Source organism: Rattus rattus, chromosome 3 (assembly GCF_011064425.1).
Source record: "Rattus rattus isolate New Zealand chromosome 3, Rrattus_CSIRO_v1, whole genome shotgun sequence".
Taxonomy (NCBI): domain Eukaryota; kingdom Metazoa; phylum Chordata; class Mammalia; order Rodentia; family Muridae; genus Rattus; species Rattus rattus.
The window spans coordinates 97120550-97145444 of record NC_046156.1 but is presented as its reverse complement, the minus strand read 5'-3'; the positions used below and the strand labels follow the sequence as shown (position 1 = coordinate 97145444).

General features: G+C 43.2%; 1 protein-coding gene and 1 long non-coding RNA gene across 2 annotated transcripts in view; one reads left to right on the top strand and one right to left on the bottom strand.

The window, feature by feature from the left end:
* Positions 1–18755, top strand: part of Erich6 (glutamate rich 6) — a 26486-nt gene extending 7731 nt beyond the window's left edge. Inside the window, exons 6-14 of the mRNA XM_032898364.1 lie at positions 18–134; positions 2277–2387; positions 4566–4723; positions 5304–5374; positions 6484–6617; positions 11561–11646; positions 14295–14450; positions 16030–16258; positions 18338–18755. Of these exons, the coding sequence (XP_032754255.1) occupies positions 18–134; positions 2277–2387; positions 4566–4723; positions 5304–5374; positions 6484–6617; positions 11561–11646; positions 14295–14450; positions 16030–16258; positions 18338–18601 (1326 nt within the window). The 3' untranslated portion in view covers positions 18602–18755. The remainder of the gene's footprint in view (positions 1–17; positions 135–2276; positions 2388–4565; positions 4724–5303; positions 5375–6483; positions 6618–11560; positions 11647–14294; positions 14451–16029; positions 16259–18337) is intronic.
* Positions 6513–24895, bottom strand: LOC116896856. Its single transcript, XR_004387373.1, has 3 exons — positions 24739–24895; positions 22440–22543; positions 6513–6598 (listed from the first exon to the last, which is right to left on the bottom strand). It is a non-coding gene; the product is annotated as an uncharacterized LOC116896856 (long non-coding RNA).

The window sequence follows — 24895 nt, the reverse complement described above, 5'->3', positions numbered from 1 at the left end:
CTCTCCTTAATTTTTAGTTTAACGAAGACTTTGTAAATTTTTTTGAAACTTCTCTAAGGACATTACCCAGCATTGGGCCACCAACCATTCTGTCATACAGAAAAGAGTACTCCTGTATGGATGTTATCTTGAAGGTACTTCAATTCATGTGCTTTACTATTTCTGTAAAGGGCCATATGGGGCTACACAGTGATTTGTACAGTAGACGTGATTATACTTTAAAAGAATCAAAGCAAAGGGTTCCTTTACTTAAAATAGCACATGGGGTGACTTCCTAACTCCTCTCATCTGAACGCCGTAAAACAAAAGAGCCTCTGCCCTATGGTTCAGAAGGCTACAAGTCTGAATCCGGTTATCAACAGGGTCACCACTGTGAGGAGAGTCTCTTCATGTTCCTGACTTTATGATCTGGTGGACAGTGTGTAGCCATCCTTGGCTGGCATTTGTACCCTGCAAGTCTCTGCCTCAGTATTCACTGGCTTCTTGTTGGGTCCCTATGTCCAAAGGTCCTTCTCTACTGGCAACACCAATAATACTAGATTAAGACCTATCCCAATAACCCCATTCTAACTTGGTGGACTTCATAAAGACCAAATAAATCACATGCCCAGGTAACCAGAGGTTAAACAGTCACTGTACGTTCTGGGAAGGCACAATTCAACCAACAGTAGTGGCCACAAAGCCTGCAAATACAGGTGAACCTTTGCCATATTTAAGGATATTAAGGAACCAGTTAATGCCAGTATTTGACAAGCTAGATAAGGGTTTCCTTAGTAATTCCATGGGCCAGAGTGGTAAAGGAACGGCTGGAAACATGGCCATTGCCAAATCTGGGATAATATGTGACCATGTGAAGAGAATGCACACTCCCAGACCCAGATCCCCTTAATGATGTCTTTTGAGATGTACTAGGTGATGTCTTGTGCATAGTAAGAGTAAGTGCAGGGTTTTGTCCCAGTATCACAGCACATATGGGAATGTCCTGAATGTATCGCCATTATGCATAGCAGTTGAACTGTGTGGTACTAACAAAGGCAATACCTTAGACACCATATAACCTAACACCAACAACTATTTGATAGGCTGTTTATTCTGGTTTGGAAACCTGATAGTCACTCCATAGACTCTTCAGACCTGAACAGAGCAATCCCCTTCCTCTAAGCCGGAAAGGCTTATGTCCTGAGAGTTCTCTTGAGCTGGTGGGTCATACTCTTCCTCTAAGACTCAGCTACTCACTTGCCCAGAATCCTCTGAAATCATAGCTGTAACAAATACCAACATGGCCTGAGTGTAGTAACCTCTCATAGTTACCTGACTCATCCTGACTTCTGTTTTGTTTGTTTCCCCTCATCTGCTTCCTCTCCTCCTGAATTGCCCTGTTGCATTCAGAACTCCAAGCACAGGTACCCCAGGAAGGAAAGACTGGCTTACTGTAGAAAGTTGGCAATTGTACACGGTGAATGTCAGATGTCCCCCATAGGCTCATGTGTTTAGCTACCTGGTCCCCAGCTAATGATGCTGTCTCAGAAGGCTGTGGAACCTTTAGGAGGTGGAGTCTTGCTGGAGGAAATGGGTCCCTAGGAGTGAGTCTCATGAGTCACATAGACTGTCCCATTCAGGCCCTAGCTCTCTGCTTCCTGACTGCTGAGGCAATGTAACCAGTCACTTTGCATTCCTGTTACCAAAGCCACAAGGTACTACCTACTGCTGCCATGCCTTACTGCCATGATAGACTGTATCCTCTAAGTCACAAGCCAGAAGAAACCCTTCTTCATTAAATTTGAGTCTGTCAGGAATTCTGTCATAGAGACAAAACAGTATCAAACATGCATACAGTAATGACAAGGCTTTTTCTTACTAGCTTTTATGGGTTACGTAGCATATACTTCTGTCCATTCCAGAGGACTCTGACGTCATCCTTTCTGTAGCTTTCTTCTCCCATTTGCATATCGCCGAAGCACTTGACTTTGCTGTACAGAACTGTGCCAGAAAGCAGCAGTCAAAGTGCACTTCAGGGCTCCTTATTCCCTTCTAAGAGTGGAAATGATGTCACGTGCTAGACCATGCAGATCTTGCCAGCTTGGTCCCATCAGCTACAAAACCTCAGACCCTTAAAAGTTCTCCATCAAGTATTTCTGTTATGATTGTTCTCAAATAAATTGGCACATCTCCCATTGCCTTCATGGCCCTGCTGAGCATTCACAGCCCCACTCCTGTTACCCCTAAGCTGGCTGGGCCTTAGGACACTTCTTCACTTTCTCTCGCTTTCTCTGAAGGATGAACAAGAACTGGGAGCCACGTGTGAATTCTGCGGAAGTGATCTACAGTCACTGTTTTTTAATATGGACACTTCCCTTGACGATGCTGGAACCAAAGGGAAATCACATGTAAGTTAGTTCTAAATAAGATTTGACTGAGGAACGTGTGTTATTTTTAAACAGATGGAGTATTTTCTCCTGCTTCTTTCTCTTACATTATCATTCTTAAGGGTTAGGTGTTAACTGTCAAAGAAATGCCAACCACAACCACATCGCATCCACTAGGAAGCTATAACTTAAAAGACTGATAATAGTGTATTGACAAAGCTCCATAGGAACTGACAGTAGGTTTAGCCTGGTGCTGTGGGTCATACACACCATTCCAGGACTCAGGAGGTAGAAACAGGAAGGCTAAAGGTTTGAGGCCAGCTTGGTATACATAAGGCGCTGGGGGTGGAGGGGATGGATAGAGGGAGAGAGGAAAGAAGAGAAGAGCTGCCAGCCAACTTGCATCCCTCTGGTCCTTCAAGAAGTTTCACAATGGAGTAGAGAGCCTTGAATGTGATAGATTCAGTGATGGGGAGTCAGAAGTTGAGAATGACCATTTAAGGGCAATTATCAAAGCTTATCATCTCATGGCTACAAGTGAAGCTGACCAAACCAAACTAACCAACCAACCAACCAAACAAACAAACAAACAAACAAAAAACCTCAACACAGAACATTCAAAGGTCATTAGTTCATTCCACATTTGAAATAAGTTGGAAAGGTGGAAAAAAAAAACAACGCAGTAAGTGGATGCCCCATGAGAAAATAAAGAAGGAGGAAAAAGAGGAAGAGGAGGAGGAGGAGGAAGAGGAAGAAGAAGAAGAAGAAAAGAGAGATAGATAGATAGATAGATAGATAGATAGATAGAAAGATAGATAGATAGATACATACATACATACATACATACATACATACATACATACATGCATGCATACATACATCATTTTGAACTGATTCTATGCAACCTCAACAAACCATTTCTCAATCAGATGTTGAGAATCGAATAAACGTGGAATGTATCACCAACAACCAGGGATACCCAGCTTTGTGGCTAGACAAAAAAAAAAGTTCCAAAATACTTCTTAAAGGTACACTTACACCAAATAAAGGTCATAGCCAAAGTCACTGATGAGCAATCTGCTAGTGTTTTTGAATCTAGGTGAAACCATTGTACCTGAAGTGTGCCCAGTAAACTGGTAAGATGTTAAAAAAAAAAAATCCTCTGTTGCCATTCAAAAGTTGAGTGAATTGGGCTAGGAAGTTTTGCTTCATTCACCTGGGCCCTTGCCAAGTGACTGACACATCTCTAAACACTTTGACAACTTTTTCAGGAAAAACACTTCCACACTCGACATAATTTCTAAGAGTTTGTTGAGCACGGATTTTTAAAAATTATTTACTCTTCATTTAGATATTATATCCCGACTGCAGTTTTCCCAATCCCCTCATGCTCAACCGATACCTTAGATCCACACCTCCTCCATTTCCCTTCAGAAAAGGGCAGGCCTCCCAGGGATATCAACGAAATGCGGCATAACAAGTTACAATTAGACTAGGCATACAGCTTCATAGCAAGGCTGGACAAGGCAACCTTGTAGGAAGGAAAGGTTCCCAAAAGAGCTGATCGGATGCAGGGGATTATTTCAATTTTGCTGTGTCTGGAAATTGATTAACCTTTTGATACAAAGACACAAATGCCATTCTTGGAACAAGCAGCACAGAACCATTTGTAGTTAAGGTAGGGCAAAGAAGCCGGTTCAATCATGAAGGGAATGAGCCTGGTTTGTCTTTACTAGAAGATGGCTTCTACGCCTACGATCGAGGCAGGCTGGCTCTTCGCGTGGCAGCATGTGCTGTATTCCCAGTGCTTGGAAGGAGACTGAAAAACAAAATCACAAGTTCAAGGTCACTCTTGGCTACACAAAGTAGACTTGGATAAATCAGTTGCTGGCTCAAAAACAAAGAAGCAGATGTGTGATTTGTGGCCGCTCTGAGGATGGGGGTCCACTGTTGGTGGGTACAGGTTTCATCTGAACTGACTGGTGATGGGTGCTCTCAAGTATTGAAAAAACAGCTGAGGTGAATCTTTGAGGCTTGTGGGTTGTGTGGCGTGTGAACGTCCTCTCAGCAAAGCTAATAGAGGAAAGAGGAGTTTTAGCCTCTTGTCACCTATACCTCATTTGGTTTGGGGGCTTCATCCCCTGTGACCTTACTAACCATCACCGTGATGAGAGCATGGTCATGGTCTTTGTTTTTCAGAGGACCTGCTGTCTTCAGTTTCAAAACCTCCTTGATTATATCACTGAGGAAAGGCTAACCACCAAAAGCCCCGAAATGGAATTAATCAGTATTTCGCCTCACGCAGCGCATGGCAGTGATGCCGACAGACTCAAGGCAAAGGAGAAGGCTATGCAGAGGTAATGCAGGCCCTGGTGCTGAGCCAAATGGGATACACTGACTGAAGAGCATCTCATAAAATGAGCCTTGGTTTCTCAAAACACAGAATTATGAGAATATGTTCCTTATATAGAAATAGAAATGAGCTAAAGCAAGCACATTATAATTCCTGGTTGATGTTATGAGATTCAAAAGTTCCCACAAAAGCCAGGGATACAGTTCAGTAGTAGAATACCTCCTTTGTGTATACAAGGCCCCAAATTAAGTCCCTTGCAACACACACACACACACACACACACACACACACACACACACACACACAGATACTAAATAATAATAGTAATACTGATGATGATATTAGAGAGAAAAACCTAACAAGTTCACTGACTTTAAGTAGAAATTGTCAAACATAAATCAATTCAGAATTCTTATGCTGGAGAAATTTGCCTGTAGGTCCACTTGCAGGCTCTGACCACGTAAACTGGATTCATAAGTGATAAGAGATTAAAATAACAAAGCACGAGCAGGGGAAATGTGTAGGGCACTATTTCCACTCTGAACCGAGACATGGATTTATGCTTGGTTGTTTCGGTTTTGTAGGAAACAAGAACGTCAGATGGCCAGGCATTTCACAATAATACCAGAGCAGAGCCCCGTGGGAACTGAGGATGGTAAGACTTTTGTCATGGATGCCCTGCGTCATCAGAAAGCTCACATGCTGGGCCAAGGCATCAAATTGGCATATCTTAAAATAATGCTGAAAATGTTCATTCACAAGTATCATGCAGCCTGTATCTGGTAAAATGGGTCAAGAGATCTGGGGTCTGGGCCCTCTGGCTTTTAGAGGTTTTGGTCTCTGTCCTGTCATTGTTAGTTGAAATAAATTAGCAGCATCTCAGAATGCCTCTTAGATAGTGGCTGAGTACTAGCAAGTTTGTCTCTGTGTTAGGGAGCATCCATTGCACTCTGATCTCAAACTTGTATGTGGAAAATCTGTTGAAGGACCCCTGAATACTTCCTTCCCGGACTCACCAGGGCCGGTCAGTATAGGTCAGAACTGGAGCATTTGAAGGAGAATTGAATTTAACATCAGAAATCCTAGCTTTATGCATTTGATGGCCTCCTCGTGGACCATCTAATTTGGAAGAAATAACTTAGATTTCCAGTCAGCATCACGTTTCTTCTGTTATGGAAAAGATACTTAAGGTAATCAGTTCAGTTTGTATTTTTGTAACTAAACATGTAATATTGTAGGGGGCTTCTTGAAATTCACTGTTTCATACAGAAACTAAAGTCCACAGGCATGGCAGCGCACACGTCTAAATTCCAGCCAGGCAGGTCTCTGGGTTCTTGAGACCACCTTGGTCCACATAGAGTTCTAAGCCAGTTGGGGCTATATGGTTGAGATCCTGTCTCAAAAAAAAAATACAGAAAAGAAATGAAAGAAGAAAAGAGGAGGGACAGAGAGAGGAGTGGGAGAAGAAGGAAGGAAAGAGGGAGGGAGGGAGAGAGGGAGGAAACAAGAGTCTAGGAACTCCACATAATGAAAAATCTCTTAGAGGAATGTTCCTTTTTTATTTAATAGAAAATTTCATTCATTTTTAATCAATGAAAATGCCTCTCTAATTTTAATTTAACAAAGGTCCTTGTTTTTCATCCTTTAAAACAAATGTTAGATAATTCAAAGCATTTGCAGCAAGGGTTTGAATTTTTATTTTATTATAGAGCTTTTTTTTTTAATTCAAAGCACAAATATACCTTCTTGCCATTCTCCCAATAGATATGAAGCATTTGAAGACAATTTCTTATCAGCTTTCTGGAGATTACCTACAGGCTGTGCGCACTGAAGAAGTTGATTTTCAGATCACTAACATCTCCATCACTTGCTGTGATTCCTGGAAAATATGTGGGAAGGTAATTCTCGTACAGTTTTCATTTGTGACCTTTTCAAAAGAGATCAGTTTTGATTAGAACATATAGTTCTTCTTGTGGAGCCTCACAGGTGGCCAATGAGCTATCTCTCAAAAAGAATTAGTTCAGCCTTGATATTGCAACTGCTTCTACACTTTATACCTTATTAATGTTCTTAGTTAAAGCCTTTTGGCCTTAAAATTTGACAGCTACACATACATTAAAGACCATCTCGATAGCAAAAACTATCCTCAACAATAAAAGAACTCCCTGACCTCAAGCTGTATTACAAAGCAATAGTGATAAAAACTGTATGGAAACTGTATGGTATTGGTACAGAGACAGGTAGGCAGGTCAATGGAATAGCATTAAAGACCCAGAAATGAACCCACACACCTATGGTCACTTGATCTTTGACAAAGGAGCTAAAAACATCCAGTGGGGAAAAGATAGCATTTTCAACAAATGGTTTTGGTTCAACTGGAGGTCAACATGTAGAAGAATGCAAATTGACCCATTCTTAATGTTCTGTACAAAGCTTAAGTTCAAGTCAATCAAGGATTTCCACATAACACCAGATACACTCAAACTAATAGAAGAAAAGGTAGGGAAGAGCTTCGATCACATGGGCACTGGGGAAAATTTCCTGAAACACCACCAATGGCTTATGCTCTAAGATCAAGAATCAACAAAACTCATAAAAGTACAAAGCTTCTGTAAGGCAAAGGACACCGTCATTAGGACAAAACAGCAACCAACAGATTGGGAAAAGATCTTTACCAATCCTACATCTGATAGAGGGCTAATATCCAAAATATACAAAGAACTCAAGAAGTTAGACTCCAGAGAGACAAATAACCCTATTAAACAATGGGGTACAGAGCTAAACAAAGAATTCTCAGTTGCGGAATATCAAATGGCTGAGAAGTACCTAAAGAAATGTTCAACATCCTTAGTCATCAGGAAAATGCAAATCAAAACCACCCTGAGATTCTACCTCACAACAATCAGAATGGCTAAGATAAAAAAAAACCTCAGGTGACAACAGATGCTGGAGAGGATGTGGAGAAAGAGGAACACTCCTCCATTGTTGGTGGAATTGCAAACTGTACAACCACTCTGGAAATCAGTCTGGAGGTTCCTCAGAAAATTGGACATTGCACTACTGAGAACCCAGCTATACCTCTCCTGGGCATATAACCAAAAGATGCTCCAACATATAACAAAGATACATGATCCACTATGTTCATAGCAGCCTTATTTATAATAGCCAGAAGCTGGAAAGAACCCAGATGTCCCTCAACAGAGGAATGGATACAGAAAATGTGGTACATCTACACAATGGAGTACTACTCAGATATCAAAAACAATGACTTCATGAAATTCATAGGCAAATGAATGGAACTAGAAAATATCATCCTGAGTGAGGTTACTCAATCACAGAAAAACACACATGGTATGCACTCACTGATAAGTGGATATTAGCCCAAAAGCTCAGATTACCCAAGATACAATCCACAGACAACATTGAGCTCAAGAAGAATAACCAAAGTGCGGATGCTTCAGTCCTTCTTAAGAGGGTGAACAAAAATATTCATAGGAGGGGGATACAGAGACAAAGTGTGGAGCAGAGACTGAAGGGATGGCCATTCAGGGCCTGCCCCACATGTGGCCCATATACATACAGCCACCAAAACTAGACAGTTTTGATGAGGCTAAGAAGTGCATGCTGACAGGAGCCTGATATAGCTATCTACTGAGAGGTACAGCCAGAGCATGTCAAATACAAAGGCGAATGCTAGTAGCAAACCATTGAACTGAGAATGGGGTCCCTGTTGGAGGAATTAGAGAAAGGATTGAAGGAACTGAAGGGGCTTGCAACCACATAAGGACAACAATACCAACCAACCAGAGCTCTCAGTGACTAAACCATTATCCAAAGACTATACATGGACAGACCCATGGCTCCAGCCACATAGGTAGTAGAGGATGGCCTTGTTGGGCACCAATGGAAGGGGAAGCCCTTGGTCCTGCCAAGGCTGGACCCTCCAGTGTAGGGGAATGTCAGGGGGGAGTCGGGAAGGGAGATTGTTGGGGAGGGGGAATACCCTTATAGAAGGAGGGGGGATGGAATAGGGGGCTTATGGCCAGGAAACCGGGAAAAGGAGTAACGTTTGAAATGTAAAAAAAAAAAAAAATCCAAAAAAGACCATCTCAAACTCTTAAATAATTAAAAGGAAGAAAAATCTCCAAAGTTCTAACTACTTCCTCAAAACTGTGTTAGCATTTGAAGTGTTTATGTTTGCGGTGGCCCTCTATATCCCTGGAGTTAAAGAGGAAGAACTTTGAAGGGGACATTCTCCTCTTAAATGATCCAATGAAATCTCCACAAGGTTCTGAGAAAAGTGTGTTTTATGTGTATTGAGGGAAGTCTTCATAAGTTGCTTTTCAATTCTATGTAGACATATAAAGAACCTATCATTTCTAAGACACTCTGGAAGAAAACCAAAGGGAGATGTAGAGCACCACAGAGAGTGGGGCTTAAGCCAGGGGAGGGATTACATTGGGGGAGAAAGAATCAGGGCCACAGAACAGTCTATACCGAGACTTCACCAAGCAGCATCCCTGATTGATGACAGCTGTGCTGCCGCACGGTAGTGATGGAAGGATGTCTCTCTTACGTGTAGTTCTGGGCCAACCCCGACCGGACAGCCATATGCTTTATTAATATAATTGAAAAGACTACCTTGTACCATCATATCATATGTACAAATAAATTTTAAGGAGATCAAGTACCTAAATACAAAATACAAAACTATAAAGACCTTTTTATTTTTAAAATATATTTTTAAAATGCACTATTGGTGTTTTCATACATGCATGCGGTGTGTTTTGGTCATAGTCATCTCAGGCTCCTCCCCCTAACTCCTCCCCAATCCAGTCCTCATCCCTCATCCCTCATACCTCCCCACTTCGTGTCTTTTGTATTTAACAACTCAGTCCAGTTTCTGCTGCCACAAGGTATTTTTTTTAACATGGTAGAATGGATTTAGTCTTAAAACCAGTATTTGCTAAGGATTTGACTAATTAAAATTTAAAATTATTAAAAAGCTAAAACTGAAGAATTATTTAAATTACATATGGTATATCTTTATATATCTTATATCCTACATTTCTGAAGAACTTTTATAAATCAACATTAAAAAGTTCACTTTTCCAGATGTGGTAGTTAGTACACGCCTTTAATCCCAGCATCTGGAGGCAGAGGTAAGCAGATCTTGAGTTCAAGATCAGCCTTGTCTACATGTCAAGCTCCAGGTTAGCAAGGACTACGTAGTAAGGCTCTTTCTCTGCGAACAAAGTGAATCCAACAGAAAAGTGGACCCTTTCTCAAAACTTGAACAGGAACTTTTCACAAGTGAAAATGCAGACAACCAAAAGCACATGAAAGCCTGCTCAACCACTTAGTCACAGAGAAATGAAGACTCGTTCCATGGTAACCATGCTGGCAAGAATACAAACTCTGATGGTACTGAGCTTGGGGAGAGGAGCAAACAGTAGCTGACCAGCATCTGCCTGTGACATGCAATGTGACAACAAACCATAAAGAACAGTGTCCCACAGGAACTTACCACCCCCACGCACGTGTATGAATGTTCTCCTTAACCAGGAGAGACCCAGGGCCCCTCACCCACGATGAGTACTGACAAACACAAATAGAAAACCACAGATCACTGTACTGTAGCTACGTGCTCAGGGGAGGAGGGATCTTTCTTTGACAGAAAGAAGACACTACAATATTCAACAGATGAGCCCAGGCATGGGACATTAGAAGTGGGAGAAGCTAAGTGATGAACATACAAAAGAAAAAGGCACAAAAATTACCATAAAACCATGCTGCCAGCTACATCTTGGCTGAGTGTCGATACCGGGATTCACAAACTGGGGTGAGCACACTGGTCTGGGCACACTTGGGTGAGCACACCAGGATGGTTTTTATCCATTTGCCGGCTTGTGAGGCATTGGCTTGAGTGTTTGTTTCACAATTACCCACTGTAGAAATAGTGCACAGAAGAGCTCATCTAGAAAAATTCCCTATTTGATAGCTTCAGACATGAAGGGATGGGGCATCATTTCCAGATGGAACAGTAGGTTTGCAAAGTAACTGACACAATGTTTATCCAAAAACTTAGTTCATTTCACTTAGTTCTTGTGTCCATTTCAGTACAAATCAAGATCGGCAAAGAATTAAACCAAATCTTCCATTTATCTTAAATATTATCAGATACAAATTCGTTTCCACCCTAAATTCCCACATAAAAGTGGTTGAACTTAGAACCATAAGAGTCATGCACCTGTCTTTCTTCTGTGTCTCATAAAGAACAGAACAGCCCTGAACAGACACCAGGTGCTGTATGTTAGCCTCAATTGTTCTTCTCTTTATTCTACAGACAAGCTTACTGCTGGGGATGTGGTTCTGTGGAAAGTGCTTGCCTACTATGTGCAGGGCCCTAGGTTCAATCTGCAGCACAGAAAAACAAGAAACAAATAAACAAAAAACCTGAACGTATGAATACAGTAGGTCAGGTTTACGAGGTAATACTTAGATTTTTGTTGTTCCGCTAAGCACTTCCACAGGTGTATAAAATCATTACAGTCAGGATAGGAGTGTGATTGCTGTAATGTGACTGGCTTTTGCCCCCCTTTTCTCATGGTAATACATATGGAGCAAAAAATAAAAATTGTAAATAGGTGAGTGATAACCGAAGGGCTCATTACGTTATACGGCATGCATCAGGGACCGTCTGTAAATGATTGCTGCACACCAACCATCCATGCTGTTAAAGCAAGGCCAAGCACATTAAGTAAACAATCAGTTTGTATCACTGGTGCTCAGTGCATTCGCCCAGCGACTGGCAGTTACTGTTGCTCTTTTGTGCCTGTAGGTCATGGGGAATGAGCTCCTGGAGAAGCACTACAAGCACGGAAGCAAGTTTCTCACTTCCTTTCCTGATGGGACGATACAAATATTGTATCCTTTCTTTTCATACGTCACTGTATTAGTTTTACTTCACAAAAAGAAAACCAGGCAGGGCCTGATGGCATAGGCTCCTAGCCTGAGCTACTTAAGTGGCTGAGGTGGGGGAGGCTGAAGCAGGAACATAACAAGTCTATGACTTGCCTGCCCAATTTAGAGTGAGCCTATCCCAAAATTTGAAAAGAAGGGGGAAAAAAAAAAAAAAGAGAGAACTAAGGAGGAGGCCTTTGGTAGAGCACTTCACACGTGGAGAGGCCTTAGTGTCAATCCCATTACAGAAGGAAGGAAGGAAAGAAGGAAGAGGAAAGAAAGAAGGAAAGGAAAGAAAGAAAAGAAGGAAGGAAGGAAAGAAGGAAGGAAGGAAAGGGAGGGAGGAAGGAAGGAAGGAAGGAAAAGAAAGCAGGGGAATACAGGAAAATACATACTCTCAGAAAAGCTGGTAACATTTTAAAATGCACCTTCCTTTGCACTGCCTTCCCAATCTTCAAGCTTACAGTATAGTTCTTTGAAATCAACTCAAGCATATATTTAATTTTACAACTGGTTCTTTCATGTAACATTAAGAGTATTTAAAAGGCAACAAACACTGAGATCCAGAACTTTCTGTACTGCACAGTGCTGCGAGCCTGTTCCAGCAGTCAGGGGACAGCTCTCTGCCATCCCTGTTCCAGACTTACAACTCACTTCCTTGAATTAAGTATTTAGGAGGAGACCGTCTAGATAAGAAATTTGGACATTTTCCAGCTCTGGTATATCTTGACCCCTAACGCCCATGAACAAAAAGTCACTAGCCACTTCATCATAGGACATTGATAGCCAGGCCATGGAGTTTGGGCATAAAAGCCATCCAGTATCTCTTAAAAAATAGAAAACAAAAACAATTAAAAACAAAAACAAAAGAACAGAGACCCTTTTCACAGAGTGCCTTCTCATGGAACAGAGTCCTTTTTAGTTGATGTTCCAAATGTTACTCAAACCCAACAATAAGCCAGAAAAAATGAAGTCCATGGTCACAAGTGACAAGGCTGTACCTCACCCCCATGAGAAAGAATGGGGGTTCTATTTTCATTAAATCATTTGCCCAACTTTTATTGCTAGTTATTTCATGTGGCTCTTAGAGGTTGTGGCTGATTTTCAAAAGGTTCAAACTCAGTCTTGGTTTAACTTTACCTCTGACTGGCCTGCACATGAACCCGATTAACACCAAGATACTGTGCTTTGGGTTTAATGCTGTCGTGAATGGGGTGATTTTCTTAATGTCATTTTCAAAATGTTCCCTGCTATACAAAGCCAGTTGATTTGGTATGTTGGTCCTGCAGCCTACAGCTACGGTCTGCCTGAATTCATTTATTAGTTCTAAAATTTCATTTTGTAGTCCTAAGGACTTTGGTATATACAGATTCCAAATATGGTTTTCCCTCCCCTTCCAGTCAGATATTTTCCTTTCCTAAACTTCCCATGGTTAGAACTTTCATATGTAATTGACTAGAAGGGGCCAGCAAGATGGTGGGTAAGGGTACTTTCCCCCAAACCTGATGATATAAATTCAGTCCCTAGGACTCACACGGTGGAAAGAGAACTCAGTCCTTCAAGTTATCCCTCTATCCTAACACACACACACACACACACACCACACACACCACACACACACACCACACACACACACACACACACACACACACACACACCACACACACACACACACACACACACACCACACACACACACACACACACACACACACACACACACACACACACACACACACACACACCACACACACACACACACACACACACACCACACACACACACACATATCACACACACACCACACACCACACACACCACCACACACACCCACACCCCCCCACCCACACCACACACACACCACACACACACACACCACACACACCACACACACACACACCACACACACACACCACACACCACACACACACCACACCACACACACACCACACACACACACACACACCACACACACACACACACACACCCACACACACACACACACACCACACACACACACCACACACACACACACACACACACACACACACACACACACACACCACACACACACACACACACCACACACACACACACACACCACACACACACACACACACACACACACACACCACACACACACACACACACACACACCACACACACCACACACACACACACACACACACACACACACACACACACACCACACACACACACACACACACCACACACACACACAATTCACACACACCCATTGAGATGATCATGGTTTTTTTTGGCTTTTTATTCTATTAATGTGGTATATTAGTTGATTTTTCAGACATTGAAGCAACCTTACACTCTTGGGATGAATTTAATTTTATCATGAAGCACAATATTTCTCATCCATATTTCTAAATTCTATTTCTTACAATTTTGTTGGGAACTTTTGCATTTCATAAACACATTTTGATTCATATAAAAGCATGCGATTGTTTTGTATTAAAAGTAATGAGGAGGAAAGGCCTTTGAGGTTATGTTCATAATTTCCAAGAGCTCCTCATAAATTAACTTTATTCCATGAGTAGCCCAGGGTCACGAGTTTACTCAGAGGGCCTTATCTGATCTCAGCTATCCATCTGGAAACCTAGCCATTATCCGAGTGCCCAACAAGACAGATGGGTTTACTTGTATAATCCAAGAAGACACAGCCACCAGCCCTGCTATCCTGGCACTGTTTGACTCCTCCGGCAGAAGCTCCTGCTATCACCCCAATGGAAATGTCTGGTATGTTTCTCGGGTCCTTGCTATTTTGGTATTTTTATTATTTTTTTCCACAGTTTTTAATTGTATTTCTTTTCCTCTTCAACAACAATAAACACTTTAGAAAGATTTATTTAAGCTAATGGTCTTTAGATAATAATATAACTCGGAAACACATTATACTGTCACTTACTCTTCAGGTACATTCCTAAGTAGAAATTTTCCTGTCGCATGTCAGACAATAATACACAAACAGAACCCCTGGAGCCAGGAAGCCTGTAAAGGCATTTTCCATGCACATCTGACAACACCAGGCCTATTCCCGGAATCCACGGATGAAGGTGGAAGGAGAGAACTGCCTAGAGGAAATCATCCTTTGACCTCCACACACATGTCATGGCGCACAGGCAGCCCCTGCCCCATGTACTTCATGCATACACACTTAGAGAAAGATCTAAGTCTCTACAGAAAGATCGTGACTCCTTTTAATCTGCCAATATATACACTCTATGACTTCTTATTTATTTAATCTGGAAGAAAAATCTGGGTTCCAACTTCAGGTAAAATTTAAGCCTTTCAGAAAGGTATATACTGGGTTGGGGATTTAGCTCAGTGGTAGAGCACTTGCCTAGCAAGCATAAGGCCCTGGGTTCGGTCCCCAGCTCCGAAAAATAGAAAAAAAAAAAAAAGGTATATACTTTTTTTCTTTTTTTTTTGAAGATACTCTCTTACTCTATAGCCCTAGTTAGACTGTAATTCCCTCTACAGGGCTGACTGGCCTCAAATTTGTGACCCTCATCTTCTGATGTGCTAGATTACAGGTTTAAGCCAGTAATTACAGTTGGCTTTTCAAATCACGTGTAGGTACAATCTCACTCATAAAACTCTGCCAATCATTGGCAAAGCCTGAACCTTGCCATTGCTCACCAAACTGGGACAAGGTTAAGTATCTATTTCTAGTTCAAAGTAGAAATCAATCCATTAACACAGTGTATAGTGGTAAATTTCTACTTATCCTTCAGGATCCAATAGTAAGTCTGTGTTACATTGAGTGGAGTATTGTAACTGAAACCTGTATTAATTCAACAAGCTGTAGAGGGCAGTTGATTTCAGAGATCTTACAGCCCATGAGCTGAACTCTTGAGTATTCTGACTGGTCCTGGCATCCTCAAAGCCCTTTCTCTCTGCCTCTGTGCAGCACATCTGTGTCTCTGTGCACTGAAGTTCCTTGAAGGCATATCCTGAATCTTTATCCTTACACAGCTACATATATATATATATATATTCCAAGAATAAATGAAGAGCTGATTCAGATCAGTATGGTCGAATATTATTGTTACTTGAAAGACAGGGAAATCATTCCTGAAGGTGATTTCTGAATCCAGGAAGATATCTTCTGGGTTTTGCATTTCCTTTACTATCAAGTTAGTGTGAGTAGTCGTCAGTCAGTGCTGGAGAAACAAGATATTAGTTATTTCCTGGAGTTAAAAGGGAAATTAATTGCCAAAGTAAGCCACCTTCCTGTGAATACAGAACTCTCCTCACGGTAGGGACGATTACCTCTGCTGAGGTTACCTCTACTGACCATTCTGTTTGCCTTCAGGGTATACATCAACATCTTGGGCGGCCAATACTCAGATCAAGCCGGCAACAGGATACGAACTTGGAACTGGTCGAGTATCAAGCCTACCCCATCCTGTGTCTCCTTTAAACCTGTCCTTCTGGCCCTGAACCGTTACATTGGAATCCGCATCCTAGAACAAGACAAGGTCTCCATTCATTTTCTAGCAATGGGCCAACAGGCAACAATCTGCCTTGGGACCAAAGTAGTGGTATGTGTATTTATGAAAAATAGTTTAAGCTGGGCATGGTGGCTCACACCTTTCATCCCAACACTCGGGAGGCAGAGGCAGGCAGATCTCCAAGAGCTCGAGGATAGCCTGGTCTACAAAATGAAGTCAAGGATGGCCAGGGCTATTAACAGAGAAACCCTGTCCGAAAAAAGATTAAATCACTTAGAGTTTTAAAGTAAAATAATTTTGTTAATGTTATTATTAATTGAATATATTTATGTATAACCTATCTACTGAGAATTTTGGGAATTAACAATGAAAGTTTCCCGTGTAATTGAAGCAACCTTACATTTTCTTCTCTCTTAAAATTTCTTTCAGTTCAGATTTAAGTCCACAGAGCATCTTTGGGTGTTCGCTGTGTGACTGCGTTTGGCAGTCCCATTTTAAGGTTGATGCTGTGAGGTTTCTGTTTCCTCCCTGCTAGGGCAGAAAGCCCTAGGCTGGGCCAGGGAACCTGGGTTCTAACCTAGGGAAGAGCTTGGAAACACAAACTCTGACCCTTCGGAGACACTGCTAGACTAGACACTGCCTAGGTCTTTATCCAGTCATCATCTACCATGTTCTGAGTGTCCCACAGGCTTGGCCCTGCCCTACACTGGCTGAGCCAGGCTGCCTCTCATGGCGTCATGGCTGCCTTTGCCGCCACCAATGAGCTCCGGAAGGGTGGACCAGGCTCTCTCTCCTTCTTTGATCCTAGTGCCTAGTGCTTTTATCAAAGCGCACATTCCACGAAGGCCATAAGGTAGTGGTGAAGAGCACAGACATCAAGTTAGTCTGTGGTTTCTTTCTCATCTCAGCTCTGCCCTTGGCTGTGGGAGCGAACTTTATTTAGCTTCGGTTTCTCATCTAGGAAGTAAGGCTTCCTGTGTCTCAGTTGCTGTGAGGAGTCTGGAAATGTAAAGTGCTAAGCACAGAATGCTGACTCTGCACTCAGTCAACAAAGGCACACCAATGCAGAGAGATTCGCTGCTGTGTTTCCATATGCAAAATGACTTGGGGCACAGCTCTTAAACTCTCAGAGGCTTCACTCGCTTCACCTCGGCTGCTTTTAAAGGTGGAGGTGCATTTCATATGGAAACATGGTCTCAATACTCAGCATAGGCAGACCATCTTAGGACCAGCAAACAAAGGGAGATGCAGGCTCACCCTGGGGAATGCTCCGCATGATCCTAGGCCCCGTTAGTCAATCTGGCCATCTACCTGGGTTCAGCTCTCAATAAATCTCTTTCTTGGTTAGAAATGTACAGTGTGGATCAGCTAATGCTAGCATATATATATATATATATATATATATATGTGTGTGTGTGTGTGTGTGTGTATATGTGTATATATATATACATATATATATATATATATATATATCCTCTTTTTGGTATATTACTCTCACAGTAAGTACATTCTCTGAAACACAAAAATGTCCTCTCTTGGGCACCTTCACACACACACACACACACACTGCTTCTCTCCTTGTCTATTGGAAATTTCAATAAGGAAAAGGCATTTTGATGCAAAAAAAAGGAAGAATCCAGTGCTAAGGATTTTTATGTTTCCCATTGTTCTCAGTTGCTCTTTCTTTGGAGGGTAGGGTGAGAACTCAAAGGGCTCTTTGTGCCCCTGCATCCCTATCTGCTTGCCAAAGACTCTGCTGTTCTGTAGCCCGCCCCACTGAGGACAGATGCCCTCCTTGGTGGCCCTGAACTGCAGGCTGGAAGCAGCTCCCAAAGGAAGAGCTGAGGAAGGAAGCGGGCAGGGCAAGTACTTTTCCCCTGGGTCTTCAGAGCATCCATGGTCACCTCTGCCCTAGTAGGTACTTTCTAGAGAAGAGACGATTTAAGGTGGATTCAGTAGACACTAGTTTAATCTCGTGAATACATTGTAAGCTTTGACAGTGTCTAAAGTCCATTTGTTCTCTCAAGTCTCCACAGGACGATCTGTTTCCTCATTAGGAGTAAAATGCTCCCACTGCCCCACCTCCAGATCAGTGCTCAGGCCCCACCCACTAGTCCACTTCCGCTCATAGACACTCACCTTGCCCCCCCCCGCCTTTTCGCTAACAAGCTCCAGGATCCAGAGGAGGTTCCAACCCTGCGGTGCCTGAGTGGAGACGACCTTCTGCTGTTGGCCAGCTTAATAAAGATCCGGCGGCTGTTCAATAAGATGGAAGGATGCGTGAATTTCCCTGTAAGTAAGGCTTGGGAAAGACTGAAGCAACCTTCCTACCTTTCTTCACTCTCTCTAAAACTGCTTGCCCTCTGTCAAAATTCTGGCATACATCGAAACATAATGGAAACTGTTACAGAGCTAATAAAAGAAAACGAGTGAAGAAGTGCCATGGGGCCCTTTTTATTTTGTTAAGGGTCTTTTAAGGGACATAATGTACCCCTTGAGGTATGCAAGTGGCCATGCCCCTCCTCTGAGCATTTCCAACCACAAGGTTCCACCCACAGAATATCTTAACTTCCCTAATGGCTGGACCCAGCCCACACCAGAGTAAAAAGCCTAAGCTCTGGACTTGAAATCCCACCAATCTCTAAAGTATGAATATTTTAATAAATCCCAGGGCGGGGTTACTACCTGCCTCAATGGTTTATGTTCCCGAATGAAAGACACACACACACACACACACACACACACACACACACACACACACACACACACACCCCTTTATGTGTTACTATGCCTTAGGCTGCACAGTAGCTGGGCAGCTGCCTACCCTCCATGCTGTTAGAACTCCATAACTCCGAGTTAGTGCTCTCTAATTTCTATGTTCCGTCTTGGCTGCTCTTTACCCAATTGAGCAGCCCTCTGGACCACGTTCTCTTGACCCTTTTACATGGTGGCTCCGGTTCTCCGTCCTGCATGACAATCTTCGGTGAGGGCTCTTCTAAGGCTTGGAGGCTCTCCTTTTTTCCCTTCCTCGAGGTCTCTAGCCCTGGAAACCTAAACCCCATCTCCCTTCTCCCCAGCTACTGGCTGCTGCCATCTTTATTTACCAATCAGAATAAACTAAGGGTAGGTTCCCAGAAGCTACGTGCAAACAGTAGATCAACACTTAACATTACAATGACAGCAAAAGATTAAACCTTAAAAATCCCCACCCTGGAAAGCTCCTCCCCTTCAGAAATCCTACAGAAACCTTCTCTCCAACTCAGTTCTCTGCTGCCTCTCACCAGACACAGGCAGCACTCTCTTGAGTTCTTCCCTCCCAATAAATCACTTGTGTGACTTTGTGGTATTCCTTGGCTCTCGAATGTCAGGATACCTTTTCCCCTCAGACCTGTACAAAGACGGAATCAAATAACCAGGAAATATCAAGAAATACTTTATGTAAACACTTAGAATACACTGTGAGTCTTGCTGGTTTATATTCTCAGTTGGAAACAACCCACTTCCTCAACACCAGAAAATAAACATGGAAAAAAGAGTCATGTGTAGCCGGTACACAGCCGACCTGGAAAGCTTGGAAAGAAGTGGCCTCAACAGACTCATATGTTAGAAGGTTTGGCCCTTAGAAGCAGCACTATAGGGAGAGGTGGAGGGGAAGGAGGAGGGAAGAAGGGGGAAAGGATAACATTTGAATTGTAAATACATAAAATATCCAAGAAAAATAAAATTGAAGAAGAAGAAGAAGAAGAAGAAGAAGAAGAAGAAGAAGAAGAAGAAGAAGAAGAAGAAGAAGAAGAAGAAGAAGAAGAAGAAGAAGAACTACTATTAGTGTTGTGGTCTCGTTGGAGAAGTGACTTTGTTGTAGAAAGTACATCACTGGGGTGGATGTTGAGGTCTCTCACTCAAATTAGGCCCAGTGTGGTTTGCTTGCTCTTACTGCTGTCTGCTGATCCAGATGCAAAATTCTCAGCTACCTCTCAAGCGCCATGTCTGCCTGTGTGCCACCATGCTTCCTGCCATGATGATGATGGTCTAAACCTCTGAAACTGTAAGTCGGCTCCAGTTCAATATTTTCCCTTCTAACAGTTGCTGTGGTCATGGTGTCTCCTCGCAGCAACAGAGATCCTAACTAAAACAGAGGGTGTGGGGAGCGGTGCTTACCCATCCCTGAAAGGGAAGTCTAGAAGAAGAATAACACTTAGAAAGCCAGAGTCACTGTCCACAGCATCCATGGAGGATGGGCAGAGAACCTGGAAGCTGCAGCAGCATGGTTCTGCAGTATAGGAAAGCAAGACCCTACCATCTGCCAGACTTCTACCAAAGACAATTATGGGTCCTCCCCCTCTACCTGGCCAAATCAGTCTGGGAAACTGCATATGAACCAGGTGGCTGAGCTGCAAAAAAAATATGTATTTCCCATTTGCTTTGGTGAGGAAGGTGTCACAATACTGAATTCCTAGGGATAACACAGCACAGTCCCCTCTGCTCAATCAAGGTGACTAACAGAAGGAAGATCAGTGAGTATCCTGTCTTAGTTACTGTTCTGCTACTACAAAGAGACACCATGACCAAAGCAGTTTATAAAAGCAAGCATTTAATTGAAGGCTTACTTAGTTTCAGATAGTGGGGATCATGGTGGCAGGAAGGGAGGTGTCATGTTGGAACAATAGCTGAGAACTTAATTCCTGATCTGCAAGGTGGGGGCAGAGAGAAAGAGTGAGAGGTAGGAGCCTACGATGTGGGTCTCTGTATGGCAGGAAAAGCCTCTCCAGTCAGTATGAATAGCCGACATTCCTCCCCTTTTTGTTTATTATTGGTAAACCATCAGGGGTAAGAAAAGGGAGAAATAAATGGGATTGGGGATTTAGCTCAGTGGTAGAGCGCTTGCCTAGCAAGCGCAAGGCCCTGGGTTCGGTCCCCAGCTCTGAAAAAAAAAAAAAAAAGAAAAGAAAAGAAAAGGGAGAGATGCTAGCATTAGACTACTTCCTGCTTAATGGGGGCATCAAAATCCTTGGACCAAGCTTGATCTTCACCATCAGGATATAATCAGGGGTGCAGAACTCTGGTACTGTAGCTAGGGGCCGATAATCCTGTAAGAGCAGCTGATTGAAAATGTGGTTAGAAATTTTTTGGATCTGTTGTTGAAGATATCTAGACAAGAAGTTTATGAGGCAGGGTTATGACTAAGTAGGATTAAGAAAAGGAGAAGAGGATTAAGAAGAGCAATTATCCTGTTTCACATTAGATTGTCAATGATCCACTAGCTACAGGCATGAGCTGTTTCTTATATTTTTGGAGACCATCCGAGCTTGTCTTTTACTCTACTTGGGGTGTTAACATAGAGGCAACGTCCCTCCCTGAGGAGGAGACAATGATCACCTCTCCTTGTGGTTAGGTTAGTAAATCTAATCCTCAACGATTTTGTGGCATCATGGCATTCTGTGAGCCTATTTGGCTCTGGATGGTAAGCAACCTTACTTTGGTGATCCTTACCTCGGTGAGCCACCTTACCCACAGGATCCGGGCTCACCTTGGAGAGCCTGGATGAACTGGGAAGAAAGCAATTGTAGATAGCTAGGGAAGTAGCCAGTCCTGCTGTTCCTGTAGTAACTGCTAGAAAGGGTGTGGCCTGAACTGCTCTTTCCTGAGGAGTTAACAGTCAGGAGTTAACTAAAAGGAGAGATATGGGATCGATAAGGGGTAGTGATAATCAGATTAAAGCAAATAATGAGTGAGGTGAGAGAGTCTAAGAGGACAATGGGGGAGGCCACAGTGGTGGTCATGAGTTTGACTCAAGAGGGACACACAACCAACAACACTCCAAAGTGATCATGCCCAGGTGGAGTGCCATGGGTCCTTAATTAGCATATAAAAGATCCCCATTCTGCATAAAGGGTAGAACACCTTCCTGACTATGCACTATGTCTCCTACAGGATCAGCAAGGGCAGCTTCCATAAGCCCTGGCCAACAGCAATCCTAAAGCAAGCACAGAAGACAGGAGTTAGAGAGAGAAGTATCTCCCTTTGGCAACCTGCTTAGGAACAGTCTCCAGACCCCACCGTGAGAGTGCTCTGCTTGAGCCGTTAAGTATAGGTTTCCTAAGCCTTAATATAGCAAAAGCATAGAGGGGGAAAGGAATCTGAAACATTTCTCATCCCTTAAATCACTGTCACCCTCAGGACTTCCTTCAGCTTTGACAGCCTTAGACCTTCACACATTTCCTCAGCCTTCAGAACTCACTTTAGGTTTTACATTCTCCATCCAACCACTTACCAGATGCACAGGAAGTTATTACCGAGAGCAGTCATTGTACATCAAGTTCCTTTGAATCCTTTAGTTTCATTCTCCTCTCTCTCTGTCACAGTCGGGTGGCCCACCTAACATGGGACAGAGATTTTGGAGAAAACCTTTAAACAAGCATGCTTGGGACTAGAGGATGGGGTGCCATAACCCAACTTCAGAGCCAACTTTCCAATAAAACAGGACAACTTTAATTTTATCCACACTCAAAAGACATTTGAATCCCTGCTAAACTGAGTCCAGTGACCAGAGAACTCTGAGATAAATTCTGAGCCCTGACATGGGCTTCAAAACAGCCATGACATTAGCAGTAATGGCTGGTGGCAGCAGCAGCAGAGGAAACAAAAACAATAAACAGAGAACACAGAAAGGGCACAGGCCGAAGGGAGACCAGCAAGAAACAAAACCTGCAGTTGGCCACCATCATCCAAACATTCGACTGAGCATGACTCATTTCTCCTTCAGCTCCCATGTTTTCTGCACACCAGAAAACACAAACCCATCTGCATGCACATGTGGGCAGGCAGACACAAATACCAGGTGAGAAGGTGATGTCTGCTTTTACCCCTGATGGAAGTGAAAACATTTTGTAGTTGAATGGGGAGGGGAGGTTAGGCTTGGCCATAGGGAGGTTTTGGGTGTCCCATATTTGGGGATACACCTGGAAGGCTGACAAGGGACAAGGTATGTTGGGTTGTATGATTTGGAGGAGGGGGGACTGGTCAGTGAGGCTGGGGTCGATAGGATTGGGGGCATGAAGGAAATAGAGGCTTGCACTCTGGCTAGGAGGTCCTTTCCTAGCTAGAAGGCTGGGTAGGCTGGTACCACTAGGAAGGAGTGGGTAAGAAAATACCCCTAAAGATACAACTAAACGGTGGGGTTTGGTGAGGCTGGTAAGGCTGTCTGTCCCCCTACTCAGCCAATAGAAGAATAAGAAGAAGAGATGGGATGGATCCCTAAACCTTTGTCATGACCAAAAATGTGGCTCTTTGATGATGACCCAAGGTTCTCAGAGATGGCAGTGGTCAGGCCAACAGATCTGAACCAGCTAAATCACCCACAGCCAGACCTCGGAGAGCTTACTGGGCCTGATGTCTTCATATTGCAGGAGACATGGTGATAGTCAGTGGCTCAATTTCCCTCTTAATGGTACTGTGGGCACAGTTGGAATGATTTGCAAGGGTTCAGACAAACCCAGGTCCAGTGGCCTTCCGGTCTGCATTAAAGAGGGATCCAGAAGTTCTGGGGCTTTGGGAGTCAAGGGAGCCAGGGTAGTTGCTATGGTTGGCTGAAAGGCCTTAGTCAGTGTGGCAGTTTAGGTAGAAATGTCCCCCATAGATCTGTAAGTTTAAAGGCTCTGCACATAGGGAGTGGCATTATTAGGAGGCATGGCCTTGTTGGAGAAAGTGGCCACTTGGGAGCAGGCACTGAGGTCTCAGATGCTCAAGCCACGCCCAGTATGGCGGTCTTTTTCCTGCTCCCTGGCAATCCAAATGTAGAACGCATAGCTCCTTCTCCAACATCATGTCGGCTGGCACACATGCTTCCTGACATGACAACAAAGGACTAAACCTCTCAAACTGTAAGCCAGCACCAATTAAATGTTTCTCTTTCTAAGAGTTGCCATGGTCATGGTGGCTCTTACAGCAATAGAAACCCCTAACTAAGACCACCAGTATCCAGTGTTTCAGGCCATGGTGGAGATGAAGAAAACTGGGGACTCAGGGTTCCTTTCTCTTAGACATTTAAGTCTGGCCCTACTAGGGAAACTCTGGAAGAAGTAGGTCACATGGAGTTGTTTCCATCTTGGGTCTCTGAATTCAGATTGGTAGGTGTATTGTAAGAGGGCTTTTGTAAGGCTGTCTGGGAATTGATATGGGTTTTCTTGTTTGTCCTGGATGACCTCTTGGGTTTTTTCATAATTTACAACTTTAAGAGTGGCCTTGCAGGGACCAGCCAGAAGGCAAGTTATAAATTTATTCCTATCTAGGATGCCCCTGGGTTACTGTAATTCCACTCAGGGCCTAATGCCCAATTGGGCAGGTGACATTAGATGGTGGATTTTCTCTGCGTGTACTGTAGCCTGTTCCCAGACTTGCCTGAGATCCTTGGGAAAGATGACCATTGGTGAGAGTATGAACATCATGGAAGATGGGCTTGTGTGGTTGGGTAACATACTGGAATTCCTTAATAAAGGTACAAAAGTTATCAGTATGGGAACCGAATCTTTTTCTATTTGAGAAAGTTCATTTAATGAGAAGGGGACACAAACCTTGACCAAGCTGTCCACTCTGGCATCCTCCCACAAATGGAGAACTGAGGTTGGTTTAGGTATGGGAAGGTAATGGAGATCCCATGGCAGAGCAGAGGTGAGCAGCAGGAAGACTAAGGGCTGCCAGTGGGATAGGAGTGGGTGTCCATCACTGAGG